The 22,577-nt window shown below is 47.3% G+C and overlaps 1 protein-coding gene across 6 annotated transcripts in view; it reads right to left on the bottom strand.

Annotated features, from left to right (window-relative positions):
• Positions 1-22,577, bottom strand: part of LOC147702888 (uncharacterized) — a 353,529-nt gene that overhangs the window by 45,388 nt on the left and 285,564 nt on the right. For all 6 annotated transcript variants that reach the window (XM_086931471.1, XM_086931472.1, XM_086931470.1 and 3 more), the window contains 3 exons: positions 7,860-7,886; positions 7,041-7,094; positions 2,278-2,364 (listed from right to left, as the gene is read on the bottom strand). In XM_086931471.1, coding sequence (XP_086787597.1) covers positions 2,278-2,364; positions 7,041-7,094; positions 7,860-7,886 — 168 coding nt within the window. The remainder of the gene's footprint in view (positions 1-2,277; positions 2,365-7,040; positions 7,095-7,859; positions 7,887-22,577) is intronic.

Genomic DNA, 22,577 nt, shown 5'->3' with positions numbered 1-22,577 from the left:
GAAACCTGCCCCCCCGAGCAGAAAAGCTACTCGAGTTACAGAACGAAGCAGCGCCCTCTTGCGTGATGTGTGGTGCCATTTGCCTGATTTTAAGGTGCGCAACAAGCTCCAGGCACAAAAATCAGTGCAACTGGAATTCCACAGACTGGAATTCCACAGCTCGCGGAACTCAGTGGAATCTTGTTGAGTTTTTAGGTAACTTTTACTCCGCAAATTCTGCCTACCCTTCTACATAATGCACGTTTGTCATATACAGTAAAGCACATCAAAAGTATCTTATCTATGGTGGCCTCACATCAGTCTCTTTGTCCTGAAAATCAAGGCACTCTTGTCCAGGACCTTCATTTGAAACTGGAGCTGCTGGTGCTCCTAATCAACCTATCTTTCCATCCAGAACCATCACCACCTACCCAGTGTCCACAGTTTCTGAGCTGGAGCCAGGAGTCTTTCCTCCACATTGCCATACAACCTTTAGCAGGATCTATTCCCTGTTCAAAAAATATTAAGTTGTTGCTTATTTTTCTTTTTCATCAGCAACACCCCCATTAACCACAATGCTACTCCCTTAATCAATGTCCAGTCTAGGAACTCTGCTACAAGAGCCACTCTTTCATCCCAGAAAGGACATTGCAACCACATTTCAGAAGTACGCATTAACTGGTCCACTCCTGGGACAAGCCAGGTTACGGCAGGGATTCATACAGTTAATGTTTCTGGAGGGTAACAGGCACTCATATTAGAGACTTGTAAGAGAGAGGATACTTTCCTGGTGCCACCCACTACACTAATGAATTGTAAATTATTTATGGAAACCCCAGGCAGGTAGCACAGAATAATTTGTTGAAGGATACAATAAGTTATAAATCTGCCATCCAACAAAGTACAAAATTTGCACAATCACAGATCCATATAAGCACATTATGGCAAATAACCTAAAAATCAGAAAAAGTATGGGACCCACCCCACACTTTTTCTTCCAACTGTAACACCCATGTTTATCCAAATGTGTCCCTGAAATGTATCACTTGCACCGGTTCGCGTTAAATACGAATGAATATTGATCCACTTGGGCACCCCATTACACCCTTTACTTTCCATATTAATAATCTAACGGATTTCATTCATGAGTATGAAACGTCAGCAAAAGTTTAAGCAAGGCCACACCAATGTCCACACACCAACTCTACTTCTCAGCTGAGCCATGAATACAAGTTCTGCTTGTAACCACAGCTAACAAGCCTACAGACCTAACCATGACGCATGCTCCCAATTCAATGCTTTCCAAAGTGCATGCTAGCGTGGGCAATCTCAATTTGGCTCTATACTCATCAGGGTGCTGCAAGGCAACTTTGTAACACCACTCAATTGGTGTACCCAAATATAAATATATAAATAAATATAATCTGTATCAGAAACAATGAATATTATTGGGGCGCCTCCCCCAACCCTTCCTGGGCACATTTATGTAACATGTGGATCCTACAGTAAAAACCTATGTCATACAGACATCAATATGGACTAACAAACTATCACAATCCATATTGCAAATCAATGCAATATCATACATTATTAATAATCAGCTTCTGTTTGCAATAAGCTCAGCTACTGGTTGCAGCGGCTCGATTCTCTTCCCATTATGTGACACAGGGGCAAAGCAGCACCATAATCCTCCATTAGGCACTGGATCAAGTGGATAGGGTGCAGTACTTCCAGAACAGGACCCCTCTGGTTTTCCTCCCTCTACTCCATGCAGCCCATAGGGTGCTAGTCTACCCTTTTTATCAAGTGCCTCTTCCCACACTCTTGCTGCTCTCCTTAATGAGTTCACCTAAGCACATCAGTGCCGTCATGAGCCTCCAGAGGCATTGTGAGCACCTGGGACACCCAGTAATGTCATAGCAAGGTGCCGTGGGCTATAGTCCCAAAAAATAAACAAACAAAAAAGGAAAAATAGCCTCCTGACCGTGGGTTGGGTAGTAAAAATATAGCAAAATCATAGTTCATTTGGTCCCTCAGGCAGCTAATAAACCATCTATAGCTATGCTCCCAACACCCAGCTCATTCCCCAGCAGCAAAATCCCGCCACAAAGTTTATAATTCACTCTAAATATCTTTTCTCTGCTTTTGAGGCAATAATAAAGGACTTTGCCTTTGAACTGTCTTCCATGAAAGGACCCCCTTGACAGTTTTTATCATGGTAGAAAAATCTTCATTTTGTAGAGAAACCTAGAAGTACATATTGACAGTAGATGTTACTCTGTAAAAAACAGAACGTACCACTGGACAAGGTTGATCTAAGCCAGGGGGCCCGGGCTCTCCTTTGACACCTTTCACTCCTTTTCTTCCTGGCATTCCCCTTTCACCCTGTGGATGCAAAAAGTCAGTGAGATAAGGGGTAACATTAATCCCTTCACAAAACTCCATAGTATTCACTAAAGTGACAGTGTAAAACATGAAGCAGTATAAAATCTGCATCAAACAGGTCAAAATGTCTTTTTTATATATTAATAAGGCACCCATATGTAGGACCTGCAGTCCACATGGCAGGGTACATGGTATTTAAAAGTGGGACAGATAGAAATGTAATGTTAGCATGTCCTTACAGTGACTAGCACTCAAAAACTATTTTTCACTGTGGCAGGTCTAGCTGTCCCATGTAGTACAGATTAAAAATTCTAATACTATATCTCAGGAATAGGACTAGCTAGAAAAAAAGAAGTTAACATAAGTTTTCAATTGTTATTATGAATCCAATTCAATGCTGAAATCGGATTTCCTATAAATATTAAGAAAGTTACTGTTTCACTACCTAAGTTCCTGGAGGCTAAATTTGCATTTCATCCCCCACTTCTGCCAGCCAGTGAATAGGTGTGAAAAAGGTGCAAAGTGCCTCCAAGGAACAAATAATAGGCTGACTAGAATGGGAAGAAATGCCTCCTCTGAACCTGATAAACGTCACCGGGTGGATGCTGTGAGCATCTTTTCTGACATTACAGTGTGAAATCCTACTTGACAGGTCTGTTGGGTTTTACATATAACACTGGCGGCGCACATAAAAGGAAGGAAAACTTGATGCGAAAATGATACTTGTGTATCCACTGTCTGGTTGCTGAAATCCCTACTTCTTTTCTTCCAGACTTCTGTCTCTGGGTTTAGTGCTGGTACAGTATTTGGTCCAAATTGAATTTTATTGTTGGTGTGGGAGGACACTAGAGTGAGCAAAGTACACTCCCCCCACACAGCCCTAAGAGCACATGTTTAGTGTGGCCCAATACCTTTGCTATCTTGAAAATGCCCCAGGTGCGTAGGTTTGGACCAAGAAACCTTTATCCCATTGTTTAGGACGTGGTCAGCAGTCGTTCCAACCCACTGGGACCCACTTCTGAAAACTGCTGGACCTGGGGAAAATCAGAAGAGGACTGAACCTGTTCTCCGGGAAGGTCCCTGCAGGATTGGACCTATTCTGTCCTGTACCGAGATGGAAGACGTGGACTACAAGGGTCATAAGGCTGGCCCTTCTGTAAAGCTACAAGAGGTATATTCTTTTGCACTATGTAAAGCTCAAATCTTGTTTAATCACTTATACTTGCATGCTCATTCCCTGAAACAGGTCCTAAGCAATGCATTAAAAATACTGGACCTAGCCCTTCCCATTTACGAGAGCAAGATGGCGGCCGTGCTCTCAGCCGAGTGAGTTGGCGTTTTCACCGCTGAGCCTTAGCGGACCCTCTATGAGCCTTTCGTTCCTGCCGTGAGAGGAGAATATCGTTTCAAAGGCCATTATCTACTTGACGGATTACCGACTCATTCACAGCGGCATTTCAACTTTTTTCTAACCCGTCTCCTCCGGGCGACCCCCAGTATCATTCCTCTAGCGTTCCTGCAGTCTCTTACCTGCTTTCACCGGTCAGCGCTGATCCTCCCTCTTTTCCACGGGTTACTGGTTCCTCTGTTCGATAACGCTCCACGTTATCACTGACACGCCGAAAATGCCTCCAAAGGCTAAAGCGGCAGCTGCTGCCTTGAAATCTCGCAGCACGGGTCGCGGTCAACAGGAGACCGACCCGAAGAACGCTGCAACAGCAAATCCTGCAGTGACGCAAAAGACCCGCACTACTGACAAACCCATTTCATTGACTCCTGTGGGTAATGTCATTAAGGACAAAACATTGCCAGCAATGTTTAACAAACATGGAGGAAAGGGGAAAAATCTCATCACTGACGCTGGACCTATCGCTGCTGTGCAAGAGGAAAATCCGACAGCTGCAGGACTTGCTACAAGGGGGGGGGGTGAGTACCGTGGTTTCTTTGCCCCTCATCTCACAGCATATCTCCAATGACCCCCCCCCCCCTCTCTCTGAGCCGCCTGTCCTTGCTAATGGTATTACCCCAACTACAGAATCAGTCTCTGTTACTGCTGCTATTCTAGAGCCATTTGCATGTCAAAACCCTACCACCCCAGTGCATGCTGGATAATGGAGTCCAATCTGTTACTAATCATATAGCAGTTACACAGGAGTTACCTACAGCGTCTTCTCATGATACCTGGGGGTCTGAGGTTAGCGACTCTAATGAGAACTTTTATTCAGTCTCCGATCACTCTGCATCCGGGGAGGAAGACGCTGATTGTCCAGAGTTGCAGTGGTCTGACTATGACAGTGACTCCGCAGACTGGCGTGTTAATCAGTCACTGAAAGATTTGAATACCAATACTGTTCGCAAAGCCTCCAGCACTAAGCCATCATTTATGTCTAATCTGCAGGACTCCCTCAACAGCCTCTCTACTGATCAATCTGATCTAAATTCGCAGAAAACCGGCGAAGGTACTGTTCTACTCATGCCAGAGGCTCCCGGAGAGGTTTCATTAGTAACAATCTATCAAACTATCCTTATGCATAGGGAGGCAACCAAACAAGAAAATATGCGACCATAGGGGGCCTGTCGCAAAATGCAGAATTCCTTAAGACGGGTTATTAAAACATGTACCGAGACCACCACTAGGGTTGCCGAAGCAGAAGAAAGGATTTCTGCTTTGGAAGATGCTGCTGCTACTCAGAAAGAACTAGCTACGGAGGTCAAAGAACAACGCAAGGACATTCTCTGGAAGCTTACTGATCTTGAAAACCGCGCAAGAAGGAATAATCTCCGCGTTCTGGGGATAGAGGAAAATAAAGAAGGTGACGATCCACGGCGGTTTATAGTGGAGCTTTTCTCTGAAGCCTTTCCCGAGGTTACTCAGTGGGACTGGAACCTTGAGATCCAAAGAGCACATCGCTTTCCGTTAAACAGTAGAAAACAATCCACCGCTGCAAAAAACATCTGTCCTCGTGCCATCTTGATCTGCTTTAATAATTTCCTTGCCCGTGAACGTATATTTGACCTTGCTAGACCTAATAAGAAACGATTTGCCAAGGGATGTCAATTTTTTGTGCGTCCAGATTTTTGTTCAGAGACGGTTACTCGTCGCTGGCACCTCCGGCAACAGATTCCTCTATTCCAGGCTAAGGGGGCTCAGGTTTTTTTGCTTTTTCCAGCAAAACTGAAAGTTCTTTTTAAAGGCCAGACAAGGTTTTTCATGCCGGAGATTGTTGCTAAGGAGTTTCTGGACTCAATATAATCTTAGGCAAATGTTTTCTGATTGAGTAACATACGATAGTAATATTTCTTTTGTGCCTTACTCTATATCATAGCTCTCTTTTTATTCGATGACCCCTTAGATATATATATGGATCTAAAAAAAAATTCTGCTTATCTAGGCTGTCTCAGGGTCATCGGTAATCTGAAAATGGGGGAACACTATGGGTTCAGCGGCGTGTGTGTAACGCTAACTCAACCATAGTAGAATCTATCAGAAGGAAAATGAAAATTGGCAATTTATATCTAACTTTTTTATCCCAACTTCCTGACGACCTTAATTATCAGAATGACAAATGGGCGACAAAATTTGGAGTACCTATTATTGACCTAAAATACCCACTTGTATTAGCCAGATCGGTTTTGGTATCAGGCACCCTTCGATCTCAAAGCTATATGTCTAAGTTTAATCTTTATTATACACCGGCAAAACTTGTTAAATGGGGGGTGGTTCGTGAGGGTAAAGGGTCATTCGGGGCCAGATGTAAATTTCCTTCTACAGATTCTGTTCATATGTTTTTCAGTTGTCCGGAGTTATCTATTTTTTTTTATCAAATTGAAACTTTTCTCATGCAGATTACTCAAACTTCTGTTAAAATAACTGCCGAAATGGTAATTACCGGCTATGAATACTCTACGGCTCCGGAAAAAACAAGACATTTACAAGCTTTTCTTTTTATATCTATGGCAATGATTAGACTGTGTGTTACTTCGCTTTCGATTAATCCTGAACCTCCTACTTTTTGTCATTGGAAAGCCAGGATGCTGGCTTGGTATAAACTCGAGACTTCAGTACAGCCTTTTAGAGGAAAGAGAAGACGCCTAATCGCCTCTAAGAACTGGGCACCATTTGAAAAATGGGTTGCAAATTAATTAATTAATTTTTATTGATATTTCCTCATGATGCCTATATAATTTTTTTTTCTATATGTTCTTGTTTGATGTAGGTTTTGATGATCTACCTCTTCCCACCACCACGGGATGAAAGGGGGAAAAAAAACAATTAAAAAAAGTTAAAAAAAATAAAATAATATACTGGACCTATGGGTTCATAATTCACAAGTTCAAAAACAGTTGTAGCGGTGTAAGGTAATACACAAGATTAACTCTTCCTAACACTTCCCTCTTTTTATTGACCTTCAAGGTCTGATATGTCTCCAGATGTTATTAGAAAGCAGACATAGATAAAGACTTTAGGCATTAAGATCACAAAAGGTATCACAACTCATTTTTAGTAAAAAATAATAGGAGTAATCAAGGAACTAAGCATAAACCACCCATCAACAGATTCTATAACATGATCATTTATAATCCATCTTTAAATGTGTTACTGCAAAGCAGTTATAACAACGTTAAATGAGAAATCATTTTCCTATTTCCCTACGTAAATAAATTTATAATTCAACCTTTTCTCCTCCTTGTCCACGGTCTCCTTTTTCCCCTCTGAGACCTGGGAATCCCTGTTGAAGAGATTTTGATAGGTTCAAGAGCAGTAAATAAATCAATCAATAAATCATAATATCACGATGTCCCAAAAATGTGTATTTTTACTAAAACACCAGCAATCTATTAAACTCATTCATGCATCTCAATGTTTTACTGGGCTAGCCCCAGTGATGGTGCACACTAGATTATTTGCAAATCCTACAACAAGACGGATCCCATGACACAGCCAGGATCAACCGTAATGTTCTCCATAGCAGTTCGTCAGATACCGAAAGTCATATGCCTGCAACTAGATCTTCCACAAACCATTTGCAACTGGTCTTCTGGTCTTTCTACTACATACCAGAGTGGATTCTGGTTTTCAAGACCCGCAACATTGTTTGTGGAGCACGGGAAGGGTTTTCTGCAGAGGCAGTAAATATTTACCCCTTGAAGAAAAAAAGTGGCACTGCCTGAACATATTGCTATTTCCTGTGCACAATTGTGCAATATGTACATTGCGTATGCTGAAATGCCTCTGTATTTTGAGAAGTGCAAATTCACAAAGAGTATGCCTCAAAACATGCAACTATCGTAGGTTACTAGGTATACTCTCGGCAACGTTTGAGAGCACCTTAAACTCATAAAGCATCACCCTTGTGAAATCATAAGCCTATGGGAGCACTTTTTTTCTGTAAAAGGGCTAATGAAAGAAGAGTTTCACTAATATATTTGTGTATTTCGTGCATTAATGTTGTCCTTAACATAAAATGAGGATAACAAACGTATGGAGTACTCACATCTAATCCTGGTTCACCTTGTTTCCCCTGAGGTCAAGAAAAGAAAAAAGGATATCACCTTAGTTACACACTGTACCAGTTAGAAAATTACACCCAGAAAGCAGGTCTCTTCACTTGCCCCAGTTTGCTGAGGGACTGGTTTGTACATGATTTAAGTGTAAATGTTGAGCCTGGACTCGAAATATGTGCCTTGCTCTCTATTATGTTAAAAACAAAAAAAATAATAAGGTGTACCACGTAGCCACGGATACTAAAAGTTTGAGTTGACTCCTCTGCGAGACAGTGCACAGCAAAACATCATGGAATAGCTGCTCCATCTGTTGCTGTGGTGGGGCAAACAGAAGGGCTGGGTGCATGAGTGCAGGGCAAATTCCATCAGAGCTGTCGCAATCACTCGGATATAAAATATTAAATCAAAACCCTGGATTTGTTTTGGCAGGGTGTCATGGCCCCCTTCCTTCCCAAACAGGATGGTGTCTGAAGCTAGAACATTATATCTGGTTTAGCCTGGGGGAAATTTGGGCCCCCGCCATTTATGACAGGTCCTATATCTTGACAACTACTGGTCTTACAGGGCCACCACAAATGGGCACACAATGGCACAATATTGCAGGAAATGGGCTAAACAAAAGTCCTTGTTGCTAAAGGAAAATGACCACTGAAAATGTCACTCTCATTGCAGGTGGTGGAGAAAGGATCCTAAATGTCTACCCGCATAGGCAGTGCTGGATATTCAGGTCCTCGCCCCAAGACATTGAAAGTGGGTGAGCTTTCATAAATGGGCGCCTAGGCAAGACTCCAATACGAATGTAGGAACACCCATCTTAGAAAGTGCATGTGCAAAATAAACACACAAAAACAAATCAATATTGATCAAGTATTGGAAAAGCCAACTGATCTAGCATTGGCAGGCTGATGAAATGGCTAAAATTGTTCTTATTTCCTTAAGCTATGAAACAAAATACAAACAGGAAAAATAGAACATACAAGTCTATAAATACGGCATCCATATTTTTAATTACAAAAATTATCATACCATAAACTTTTCACAGAACCGTGTGAGTGCTTCCCAACAAGCATGCATATTTAGATGGAGAACAGAAACCTTTTTTAGTTTAATGCGTATATATATATATATATTTTGTACAGAGAAATATTATTTTATTGTGTCATGCAGGCATAATGTACGCGCACAAAGATGCAAAAAAAAAAAAAACCATTGGAATGGGAAAAATCACAGCCAAACAAAGGTATTGCCCACTGGCACGGAATTGCATGTTAGGTGAATATTAATATGTGAACCGTAAAAAATATTTCACTCGCTGTAAAGGTAGGCGAGCCGCTGAGAGCTTGAGCCTTATGCTGGGTTGTGACTCACATAAAGGTCCTATTGGAACTTTGATCCCAAAACAAGCTAACCTTTCATGTAGCTTCTGCCTGCCAAGCTCATTCTAGCCTCATGCACAAAGAGGTCAAATCAAAGCATTAACGTTTGAGGTAAAATGGGGAGACAAGTAGGTGCCCATTTACTGACGGATTTGTTCAAAGTGAAACTAAAAAAACCTGCCTTAACCGCGGCTCACCGACTTTACTTAATTTTGCGATTTTCTGCAAATACTTTTTCTTCAGTACACCAGATTTACAAAAACCTATTGTGTATAATTTAATAGATTATAATGTTGCTCTATCTATAAGAATCTGAGCCAGAGGGTTCACGTGACATCAGTCTTGCCTCGTAGTTCACTAATGGCAATATGCCAGGAGGGGGGCAAATGGAAAGGGGCGACCACTCGGTCCCCCCGAACGTATGGTGGAGTACCCCGATCCCCCCGGGAAGCCATCTTGGGCGGGAGGGAGGCGAGTCTCGGCTGGTATGCCCAAAGCGGCGTAGCCGGGGCGCGCTTTTTCCCGCCCAAGAGTGGGTTGTCCTAGACACTGAAGCCGCCAGCCACGCCCCCGGAGGCGGGCGGAGGCCGGTTTACGCCCGCCCGAAGAAGGATAAGAGGAGCGACAAGCCATGGAAGCATCCTCTTGTTCCTGTGCTCTGAAGCTGCGCCTCCCCGCTGCACGTGAGCTCGAGACGGAACGAAGAGCCAATTTTGAGCGTTTTAATTCTTGTCTTTGTTCTTCCAGGAAATCAGCGTTGGAGAATGCCGGGCAAGAAGGCCGGAAAGCGGGTCGGAACCGATCAGATGCTCCGCATGCTCGTAAAAGACATGGCCGAGATGAAGAAACAGATGGCGGCAATGAACGGTGTAGGGGGCCCTAAGCGAGTCGTCGGACCAGCATTGCCGGGAGTAGTCCCTAACGGGAGAAGTAGAAGGGCCAAGAAGGGAGCAACTGGGGGAGAGGCCCCGGTTCCCGAGACTCCGCCGGCGCACCCTGATACACCGACTGAGGCGCCGATCCCAGTCCCGAAGGAGGGGCAACCAATTCCCGTGGTAGTGACCCCTGTGAACGGGGAGGATATGCCTCCCGAGTTGGCTGCACAGCTGGCAGCATGGTTGGGGATAGGGAGTGAGGGGGCTACGGCAGATGACGCCAGGGCAGTAATGAGGCAGTTGCGGCAATCAAGAGAGGCTGCAAAGGCACCATGTCCTTTTGTTCCCCCGCAGGCTCCAGTGGGACAACCCGCAGCGGGCATGAGTTCGGCAGCGACTACGGTTACAGCTTCCGGTCCAGGTAAGCAGCTACTGCCGATTGCGGGGGAGGGGTCAGTACCCTCGAGGAGGGAGAAAGTGGCTCAGCATATTCCGATGGAAATCAAGGAGAGGATATGGGCTGAAAAATATGTAAACATGTTTTCGTTACTAACTGATCATTACGAGATTGAGCACGTGAAAGCTCAAAAAGAGTTTATGCACCCGAGTGTTTGGCGCGCCAAGATGGCCGCTTTTAGAGTCGATGAGACGATAGGTAATTGGGGCAGAGCATTTGGCATATTCACTTCAATTATGGGGGAACGGAGGCCTGAACTGTTGGCCGAGTTACCCGTGTACCAGACACGTATTATGGAGTTTTCTCAGACATATGAGGGCAGTCAGTGGTTTTGTTATGATAATATTTTTCGTAAGGCCAAGGAGTTCGACACATCTCTGACGTGGGATTGTTACGACTCCATTTCCTGGCAAAAAATGGAGAAATCAGGCATGACAAAGGCGCCATTGTTGGGGGGAAACGGGGGCGAGTTTTCCCGCCATTCATCTGGGGCGCCCTTTCGGGCGGGTTCAAGTAACGAGCATCACTCAAGGTCGAATGGCAATACAGGTAAAAAAGGGGTCTGCTGGAATTTTAACAGGGGAAAGTGTACAAGGCCCCAGGGGTCATGCAAGTTTAGGCACGACTGTGGGGGGTGTGGACAGTCCTCGCATCCCGAGACCATGTGCAGAGCCAAAACGGGTGATAACGGAAGTAGGGGAAGCGCCAAACAGGTCTGAAATAGTCCGAGGGGCGCCTTTACCTACCCCGGTTGATACCATGGCAATGATTCCTTGGCTCAATGAATACCCGGATCATGTTTCCGCTGGGGTGTTGCGAGACGGTTTTTCGTATGGTTTCCGCATCCCAGTGGGGAATTTTCAGGGTAAAGCACATTGTAGGAACCAACTGTCGGTCCTGCAGAATACGGCGGTGGTACAAGCGAAGATTGGGAAGGAGGTGACCCGGATCGGGTTGCCGGACCATTCGACATGCCACCAGTTGCTAATTTTGTTTGTTCACCCTTGGGAGTGGTCCCCAAGAAGGACCCGGGTGAGTTTAGATTAATACATAACTTGTCAGCCCCGAGAGGTCTTTCGGTGAACGATGCGATAGACCCGGAGGTGTGTTCGGTGCGGTACGCATCTTTCGATGATGCCGTCGCCATGTTGAATCGCCTGGGGCCCGGAGCGCTGATGGCCAAATCAGACATCGAGTCAGCGTTCCGGTTGCTCCCGGTACACCCAGACGATCAGCGTCTCCTTGGTTTTATGTTTCAGGGGCGCTATTACATGGATAAATGTATGCCAATGGGATGCTCCATATCTTGTGCTTATTTTGAGAAATTCAGTTGTTTTTTGCAATGGGCATTTACAAGAATGACGGGGTTTCAGCATGTTATGCATTATCTTGACGATTTTCTGTTCCTGGGGGCAGCCGGGGACCCAGAATGTGCACAGGCTTTAAAAGAATTTTGTGGTCTGATGAGTCAGTTTGGTGTGCCATTGGCGCCAGGTAAGACTGTGGGGCCATCTACTTCGCTCGAGTTTCTTGGAATAGAGCTCGATTCCGAAGAGGGTTGCTTCCGGTGGCCCAGAGAAAAGGTAAGGAAATTCAGGGCCTCGCTTGAAACATGTATTAGGGAGGCTAAGGTAAATTTGCATCAATTGCAGCAGACTGTGGGTCAATTGAATTTTGCCCTTAGAGTGATGCCAATGGCCCGCCCCTTTTCCCGCTCGATTGCACAAGCCATGGTCGGTCTTAAAGAGGGGCACCACCGCACGAGGCTCTCGGCAGAGATTCGCCAGGACATGCGCATTTGGTTGACATTCCTGGCGGATTTCAATGGTCGGGTTGTCTGGAACAAGCCGGCGGTGTCCTCCGAGGAGTTGGGGTTGTGGACAGATTCGGCGGGGAGTATAGGCTTTGGCGCCATATTTGGTAATCACTGGTCAGCTCAAACGTGGCCGTCATGGTGGCACGAGTGTGGGCTTAAAAGTAACATCGCTTTTCTCGAACTGTTCCCTATTCTGGTGGCCTTGAAAACATGGCCTGAGGGGTTTCGGGATCACTCTGTGGTGTTCTGGTCTGATAACATGACCGTGGTTGAGTGTATCAATAGTCAAGCAGCACGATGCAAATGGATTCTGAGATTGCTCAAGGAAATTGTCTTACTATGTATGCAATTGAACGTGCTCTTTAGGGCAAGACATGTGCCAGGGGTGCTGAATCAGGCTGCTGATGCACTTTCTCGTTTCCGTATGCAGGCCTTCTGGGGTTTTCTGCCAACAGCGGACCCGGTGGCGGCACCATTTCCCGAAGCTCTCTGGTCTCTCGGTGCCCCGAACTACAAAACCTCGTGGGAGAGAGTTTAGCACCCAGGACAAGGAAGGCATATGAAGGGGCGTTCCGTTCCTATTGGTCCTTTTTGGGTTCTGCTAGGGGGGAGCTTTGGTGCCAGGAAGACTATGTCTTAAAGTTTTTGCTGTCATTACATCAGGCAGGCAAATCGGTAGCCACGGCCCAGAGGCATCGGGCCGCCATTTCCTTTATGGCACGGGCTCATGGTATCCAGGACCCTACAGCGTCTTTTGTAGTACAGAAAGCGCTGCGTGGGTGGCAACGCCTTGAGGGTCGCAGAGTAGATGAAAGGCACCCGTTAGGCCTGGAAAGGTTGGCCCTGTTACTGTCCGTACTCCCTGCGACATGTTCATCCCAGTCAGAAACAGTGTTATTCCGGGCCGCTTTTGCATTAGCATTCCATGGGGCTATGCGGGTAAGCGAACTGGTGGCGAAGAACAAGCAGGATACGGGGGGGACTGTGCCGAGAGCACATTCAAGTTAAGGGGGGGACGATGATTGTCTTGTTTGCCAGGTCCAAGACCGATCAGGGTGCGATCGGGGACAGTGTAGTAGTCCAGCGGATTCCCGGATCTCCCATGTGCCCTGTAGTATGCGTTGAGGAATATTTGGCGCAGAGGGCGGCATCATGGGGGGGGACCTTGCTGAGACACGCTGATGCCACCCCACTGACGAGGTTTCAGTTCCAGCGGGTGCTTGCAATGGCAATTTCGGCCGCGGGCTTGAACCCGGGCGAGTTTGGGACCCATTCCTTCAGGATAGGGGCTGCTACAGAGGCTACAGCCAGGGGTCTGAGTGTGGAAAAGGTGAAACAGTTGGGGCGTTGGTCCTCGAATTGTTACAAAAGGTATGTGCGGTTGCACATGTTGTGAAGCTGATATCATGTACTCACGCTTCTTGTTTTTGTTTGGTTTACAGTTTCGCAAGCTTACGAGGCGGGGCGGACTGTGCAGTCGACCCGACACCTGGGAACCAGCGGTCAAAGATCACCGGCTGAGGAAAAAGTGGTGTGGGTCGTGGGCCACTCATACGTGAGGCGTGCCGCGGACGTATTCAAAGCAGGTGACATGATTCACATGGCTGGGGAATACGGGTACAGGGTGACCTTCTACGGAAGGGGCGGGCTCTGTATTGACCAGTTTCAAACTTTTTTGGAGGGTTTGTTAGGGCGGACAAGGTCACCGCCATCTATAATCATAGTGCATCTTGGGGGCAATGATTTGGTGACCACTGGTAGACGACTACTTCTCGAGGCGATACTATCCACAGTAAGTTGGTTGGCGAGAAGGGTTCCAGGGTGCGCAATTGCATGGTCCCATATGATTCCACGAAAGGTGTGGCGGGGGGCTAATTCAGTGTCTGCTATAAATCATTCTGTGAAGAAGGTAAATACAAGGTTGGATGCTGGTCAGACGGCGGCGCTGATCTTGTTAGATCTCAGCGCCGCATTCGATACTGTATCGCACAGCATCCTCCTTAGGCGGCTCGAGGAGATTGGTATTGGTGGCCAGGCGTTGCAATGGTTCCGCTCCTTCCTAGACAACTGCTCCTTCTGTGTTGCCATCCCTCCCTTCAAATCCGGGTTCCAGCCTCTGGCCATGGGGGTTCCGCAGGGATCCTCGCTGAGTCCCACGCTGTTCAACCTCTACGTGAGACCGCTGGCTGATGTCGCAAGGCAGTGGGGCCTAACCATGGTCTCATATGCCGACGACACACAGCTGGCGGTTACTCTCAGCGGGGATGCGGAACAGGATGCCCCCAGGTTTCAGTCCGGACTGAAGGCGGTGGCCAGCTGGTTGACAGGTAATTGTCTCCAGCTCAATGCCACAAAAACAGAGGTTATGGTTGTCGGGAAGGGAGTGGAGCTCTGGGGCGATCAGTGGTGGCCTTCGGAGTTGGGCCCCACTCCGACCCCTGTGTCGGAGGTGAAGAACCTCGGGGTCTGGTTAGACGCTGGTCTTACATTTATAGGGCACACCAAAAAAATCGCAGCCTGTTGCTTCGGTCTCCTAAGAGGGTTAAGGCCGGTGCTCAAGTTCTTCGACGCCCCTACCAGACAGCTTGTGGTCCAGGCAACCATCATCTCTCGTCTGGACTACGCCAGCTCTTTGCTGGCGGGGGCTAACCAGGCTGAGCTAACCCGTCTGCAGCGGGTGCAGAACGCCGCGGCGAGAGCCATCGTTGGACTTCCTAAGTTCTGCCCGGTGTCTCATGTCATCCGCTCCCTGCACTGGCTCCCGGTTAGGAAGCGTATTCTCTTCAAGGTCGTGTGTCTGACCTTCAAAATCCTTAGAGGCATAGGCCCTGAGATCCTGGCCAACTCCATCTCTTTCTATGTCCCTACCCGTAATCTTCGATCTCAAGGTCAGGCCCTTGCTGTTGTCCCCAGATTTAGGCTCAGCAGGATGGGGGGCCGTTCTTTCAGGGTGAGAGCCGCGTCAATCTGGAACACCCTCCCAGTTGAAATTCGGCTGATAGAGGACTTGCTGTCGTTTCGTAGAGCCATAAAAACCTTTCTATTTTAGCTTCCCTGTTTTAGTACTTTTCTGTAGTATTATCTCCATGTTGTGTTATGACTGCTTCGTGTCTCTGCGCCGGGATGCTCCTTCGCTGGAGTCGCTGTGCGCACTATAAATTGTTATAACATTAACATTAACATTATAACAAATAACAAGCTTGGTAGACTGTTCCGTACAAGTACATTGCATTCGATTCCTCATGGGTGTATCAGGGGGGACCATATGTATCTAGAAGATGGGGTCCATTTGTCCCGGGTGGGGAATGCTTTACTCATAGGAGACCTCGTAGCCTGGTTAAAGAGTTTACAGCATGACCTTTAGGTAGGAGTTTTGTGGGGGGTCCGGATAGCCGGTCAACTATCCGGCCTGTGGCGGTAAGGTCATGATCGGTGAGCAGTAATTGGAAGATCCCTAGGGGGGGGCGTCACCCATTACGGATGGGAGCGCCCGGGGGGAGGTGGCCATTGGCCCCTCAACGGGGAGGCGGTCCCTTCTAAGGATGGGACACCGAAAGGAAAGGGAAGGCGGTCAAGGCCCCTCCCTGGATAGGAGGGGCTACGGGCCCCTCCTGGGAATTTCCCGGGGCCAGGACATCTGCGACGGCAGATGTGGTAAGTTGTGTGGGGTGGGGAGGGGGGTCTACGCTACCTTCTAGACACCTCACACGAGTCCTCGGACGACCAATAAGATGGCGTCGAGTTAATTGGGGCCCCCGTCAAGAAAAGGGAAATTGGTATGTGCACATGAGGTGCAGTCCTCTGTGCGGCCGCCCCTCACAAGTGAGGGGGGAGTTCTGGTTTAGGGATCTGACACCGGTTACGACCTTGCCGTTGGCCCTTAACGTTAGGATGTACAATTTCAATTTGAAAATGCATTTGTAGGATGTTAGTATCGGCTAGGAGAACCTTTGTATTAGAAATGTGTTAAGGTCAGCCAAAACATCGTAATGTGGAAATGAAATTGTACATGATATGAAACTGTTATTTTAATGTTTTACTTTTGTTTCATATTTTAATAAATACGGCCGGGAGGGTAACTCCCTCCCGCCTTCCAAAAGTTCAGAAATGTTTCCGTATTCCCATTCTTGGGGATTGTGTTGAGAGGGGGTGGCGGGTATCTCAGCCATATGGAAAGGGGCGACCACTCGGTCCCCCCGAACGTATGGTGGAGTACCCCGATCCCCCCGGGAAGCCATCTTGGGCGGGAGGCGAGTCTCGGCTGGTATGCCCAAAGCGGCGTAGCCGGGGCGCGCTTTTTCCCGCCCAAGAGTGGGTTGTCCTAGACACTGAAGCCGCCAGCCACGCCCCCGGAGGCGGGCGGAGGCGGGTTTACGCCCGCCCGAAGAAGGATAAGAGGAGCGACAAGCCATGGAAGCATCCTCTTGTTCCTGTGCTCTGAAGCTGCACCTCCCCGCTGCACGTGAGCTCGAGACGGAACGAAGAGCCAATTTTGACCCACCCACCAGCCCCTGAAGACAGCAAGTGGTTTTGAAATAAAGTTATTTGACGTGGTAATTCACTTTTTCTTACAGGTTGTTCTGAATAAAGTTGTGATTCAGTATACAATAAAGTGGATAATTCTTTACAGTATGTTTTATCGAATAAAGTATTTGCACCAGAGTTGGTCAGTGATGTTTAGCAGTTCATACTTTGAATATCTTTTGTCTTTTCCTCTTTAGTAATTAGTCTCTTTAGTCTAGTTTGTCGTATTTATTATTTGGTCGGGCGGTAAGGTCATGATCGGTGAGCAGTAATTGGAAGATCCCTAGGGGGGGGGGCGTCACCCATTACGGATGGGAGCGCCCGGGGGAGGTGGCCATTGGCCCCTCAACGGGGAGGCGGTCCCTTCTAAGGATGGGACGCCGAAAGGAAAGGGAAGGCGGTCAAGGCCCCTCCCTGGATAGGAGGGGCTACGGGCCCCTCCTGGGAATTTCCCGGGGCCAGGACATCTGCGACGGCAGATGTGGTAAGTTGTGTGGGGTGGGGAGGGGGGGTCTACGCTACCTTCTAGACACCTCACACGAGTCCTCGGACGACCAATAAGATGGCGTTGAGTTAATTGGGGCCCCCGTCAAGAAAAGGGAAATTGGTATGTGCACATGAGGTGCAGTCCTCTGTGCGGCCGCCCCTCACAAGTGAGGGGGGAGTTCTGGTTTAGGGATCTGACACCGGTTACGACCTTGCCGTTGGCCCTTAACGTTAGGATGTACAATTTCAATTTGAAAATGCATTCGTAGGATGTTAGTATCGGCTAGGAGAACCTTTGTATTAGAAATGTGTTAAGGTCAGCCAAAACATCGTAATGTGGAAATGAAATTGTACATGATATGAAACTGTTATTTTAATGTTTTACTTTTGTTTCATATTTTAATAAATACGGCCGGGAGGGTAACTCTCTCCCGCCTTCCAAAAGTTCAGAAATGTTTCCGTATTCCCATTCTTGGGGATTGTGTTGAGAGGGGGTGGCGGGTATCTCAGCCATATCGGTTCCAAGCTTATCTATAAAGACTATCACTTTTAATATGTACTTCTTAATGCAGTGGAATAAAGTGACATATCAATCTCTCAACTCAGGTACCCTGCCCCAGACTGATGCAGAGCTCTGTGGGTCAATAGCAATGTCTTCAAAAGAATCATCTTCCTAATAGGAAGCCAATGCAGCTCTCTAAGATAGGGGGAGACCTGAATTCTTGGAGGCACGCTGAGAAGGATTCAGGATGCTGCATTTTGGACCACCTGCAGCTACCTGATCGAATTATCAGGTAGGTATTCAGGTATTGCTTTGCCATAGTCACGTTGAGATATTATCAGAGCTTGTATTACCAGTTTGCTAGCAGAGAAGGACAGAAAATCGAGGAACTTCCTGACCGATCGCAGCTGACCAAAGCAAGTCCCTACTACTACATTAGCCTGTGCCAGAAAGGATAGCCCACCATCAAACTTGACACCCAGATTTTTAACAGAGCTAGTGTGGCTTAGTGGAGGGGGAGAAACCTCCGGCCAAAAGGACTGCCAAGGCTCATCTGATTGCGCACCAAAGAAAATTAGCTCAGTTGTGCCAGCATTGCACTTAAGCTACTGGTGAGATAGCCACTGAAAAACATCTGACAAACAAGTTCAGATTTTTTGCAGGGAATATTTCATCCTTACCCCAGGAAAAAAGAACGCCAGAGGTGTGAGGTATATATTGACTAATGTGGGGCTCAAGGCGTAACCCTGTGGCACTCCCACCTGTAGATAATAAGACCCCGATGCAAACGGTGGACACCAGAACTCTACCTTCCAGGAAAGAAGCCAACCTTGGGGCGCTAGGTGGCGCACGACCAACATGCCGCACACCTATGAGGCTCCTGCTGCTTGGCAGCATAATCCTCTATTTATCCTGCTTTTACACGCACTACTATCAATAAAAGTGCCTGCCGTTTGTGTCTCACCCTTTGGCCCGGCTCAGGTTAAAAAACCTGCAACCGCAGAAACTGCCAGATGGTCCTGGGTCGTACTACGTCATGAGCGCAGGCTTGGTGTGGTACACAACTGGAGGCAAGCCCGGCTGCAGCTGCTACGCGAGCCCCTGGGATCCCACGTGGTGCTTGGGCCTCAGTGGACTCACACTGAAAGACGGCCTAACATCCAAGGTTTCCTGTACGTTTTAAATGAAGCTGGTTTGCCACACATCCTGCAGCTTTCACCCTCCTGCACCGAAGTGGATGCGGACAGCGGCGGTAACTGCTGATAGACTAAAAGCGCTGTTTGGCCCGTGCTGTCCCGCCGATTCATATGCTCTCTCAGACCCTTCTGGCACAGTGCAGGAGATCATCTGGCCCGCGCTGATCCACACCCGTCTCTATACTACCCACTTGACCGTTGATGAGCAACTACTTTTGTGCCAGCTCGTATCTCCTCAAAAAGACCCCGTACCTGTAGCCTGCTAAACCGATGCAAACATACAGTGCAATGTGGTGCTGAATGAAGGCCTGTCACCCGAGGTTTTCTTTTATTTGTAGGAGATGCTGTCTTGCCACACACCCTCTAACTTCACCCCTTCTGCGCTGAAGTGGATGGGAAGAGCAGTGATACCTGCTGCTGGAGACTAACAAAAAAGTGCTATTTGACTTGCGGCGCCTCGCCATTACACAGGCTGTCCTGGATCCTTATCCCACTGTGAAGGAGATCCACCGACCCCGCACTGGCCCGTACCCATCCTCATACCCCCGCTTGTGCCAATTCAAGTTCACTTACAAAGACACCTAACCTAAGCCTGCTACACTGGTGCAAACATACGGTGCAACGAGGTGCACGCTGCCACCACTGGTCCACTTCCACTGGGGATCACAACATCTCTCTACATACCCTCACTGCTGACACACCCAGCTCCTCTGCCTTCTGGAATTGCGTTGCTGTTGAGGCTCTATTCCGTTCGTCTACTGAGCACAGGGAGACTCTCATCATGCCTGATATATGAGATGCAGCGAAAAATTCCCTTCTTCCTTGGCATTGTTGAGACAGCTGCCCTTACTGAAGAGGTGAATACCACCCATTTCCTTTGTCCGGCACGTGGACGGAAACAGACTCACCTGCCTTTACTCTGGGAGGAGCACTGACGGTAGTGTTACTCTGACACCTTTCCATCTACCACTTGACAAAGCTACACTGTCACGTGTCCCCCCACTGGTTGTTTTACCTGCAGCGCAACATACTGCTTCCTACAATGGGGAAGGCAGATGGTCAACAATCCAAACTCCTCTTTGAAACCAAGAAGGCTGCCACGCGATCCAGCTCGGAGGACCCAGAACAGTCCAACGAAGAACAAGCGCAGACACCGCCGGCCACCCAAGAAGACAAAGTCAAAAGTTTACTACTGGCCATGAAACATAGCCTCATGGACATCTCAAGCAAAATTGACTCCATGAAAAGCTGCATGGATTTTATAGTCCAGAAGGTAGACAAACACGATTGACAAATCAAAGAGGCGGAAAGGCGGATCTCGGACAACAAGGATGCTACGACTCAAATACAACAACAACTGGCACAAATGGACAAACTTCTCGAAGTTATTGCTGCCAAAATAAAGTTCTAGAGGCGCACAGTCGTCACAATAACATCCGCGTCATTGGGTTCCCGGAAAGCACCAACACCGGGTGCATGGAGGAATTAATCGAATGCCTGTTGCGAGACACCTTTGGCGCTGAGGCCTTCTCCCCCCAATTGATAGTGCAAAGGGCCCATGGAACATTAGGCCCCAGGCCTCCCCAGGAAGCACTCCACGCCATATTGTAGCCCGTCTCCTCAACTACTGGGATTGCGGTACAGAGCTAAAAATGGCCAGAGGGAAAAAGACACTTCATTATGAGGGCACCGAATTCACCATCTATCCTGATTTCACAGCTGCAGTTCAAGAGGCGAGAAGTAAATTCCTACCGGCCAAACAAAAGCTTTGGAAGGCGCAAATTAAATATGCGCTCATGTACCCGGCACGCTTGCGGGTTACATATCAGAGTAAACCATATTTCTTCCCAAATTCACAACAAGTAGAGGATTTTCTCAAAAACGTCAAGAAACACCCACCACATCGTGATTCCAAGGAATGCCTCTCCAGGTCTCCATCCCCTGCAACTGACTCACTCTGAATGTCAAGAAATCTAACACTGGAGACAATTCATCACCAACTGTTTCTACCTGTCTTTCATCTTGGTCTTGGGTGCCTGAGCAGTGGCAAGGTGTTACTGAATATTCCAAGTGAGAGAAGCATGCCACGTCTCCTAGGAGATTTGTTAGTTTGATCGATAAGAGACAGATAAGTGGTAAGCAAAATAAACACGCACTCAGTTTTGGGTGGCGGGCATGATATAACTTATGGTAATAATTTGGACTATGCCAAGCATCCCTTTCCCTTTCCCCCTCCATCCCCTGCCACTGAGAGGCTGTCTTTACAGCTCTGGGAGAAGGGAGAATCTAGTTTCCCACCAGCGAACCCCACACGGGCGCTCCCCTTACAGTTTTTTAGGGTATTTGATTTGGACTGAAGTGTCAAGGGTTAGTTGGAAGTTGTGTGGGCAGTAAAATGCCAGCACGATTGGGGTGCTGTTGTGGAGGGAAGGGATGGGAATTGTTAATTCAAGTCTTCACCACTTTTGTTCTCCAGCAGGTGGACATGGGAGCACTCATTGAGAGGTATATTCACAGCCCTATGTCCAGAACACATCATGATAAGCACATACCGTTCTGCTATGACCCTGCATACTGAGGTGTTAAAGTAAATCTCCTCATGTTGAACATCAGGGAGTTGGGAGAGCCCCGTAAGTGTAGGCAATTACTTACATATCTTGATCGACATCAAATTCACATTGCCATGCTGCGGAGACACACTTTGACCCACACCACACTCCTGGTTTCGCCAGCAAGTGGGCCACAAACCAAGCCTTTTCATTGTACTCTACATATTCAAGAGGCGCAGGGATTCTTATCAAAAAGAACACCCGTTTCACTCTGGGTGGGATGTATCAGGATTCATTAGGTAGAAGCTTCGGGAACACTGGGTACACTATCGGTCACACTAGTGTGTTGTTACGGGCCGAATGCTGATGATCAGGACTATTTCATCACACTATGGGGGCAAATCCTTAACTTAGGATACACTCATTTTATTTGGGGGGTGACTTTAATACTGCATTCTTCCCCATCGCTGACAGATCCAACCCACTCCCTCACCACTATACCAAAACACAGGGTGCATTGGCAAACATGTTCTCCGCTCATGGACTTAAGGATGCGTGGAGATATGTTCACCCTAAGGGGTCCTCGTGATATTTGGGACCCTCTAAAGTCGTATCTCCTAGAACAACCGGTCGAGGCCATAAGCACTACACACAAAACCGGCATCTGAACACAATACATGGCTTCTGGTCACCTCTACATGAAGCATACATACTTTGCAGCAAAAATTGTGTATTAAGCTTACTCAGATATGTTCCCTGATAACATCTGTGGATTTGTTGCATATGGTCAATGCTAAAAGTGCCTACTGTTGTTTATGTTGTTCTGGACACTGTTATGTATTTACATGTTACCTAAACTTCATTATTAAGTATGTATCTACCTGTGTACTGTATAAGCTACGCTGTATATATGTTTCAGAAAACTTA

The sequence above is a fragment of the Lissotriton vulgaris genome, chromosome 7 (genome assembly GCF_964263255.1).
Source record: "Lissotriton vulgaris chromosome 7, aLisVul1.2, whole genome shotgun sequence".
NCBI classification, from domain to species: domain Eukaryota; kingdom Metazoa; phylum Chordata; class Amphibia; order Caudata; family Salamandridae; genus Lissotriton; species Lissotriton vulgaris.
Note: the sequence above shows the minus strand (reverse complement) of the source record. Positions and strands in the feature narration are given on the sequence as shown.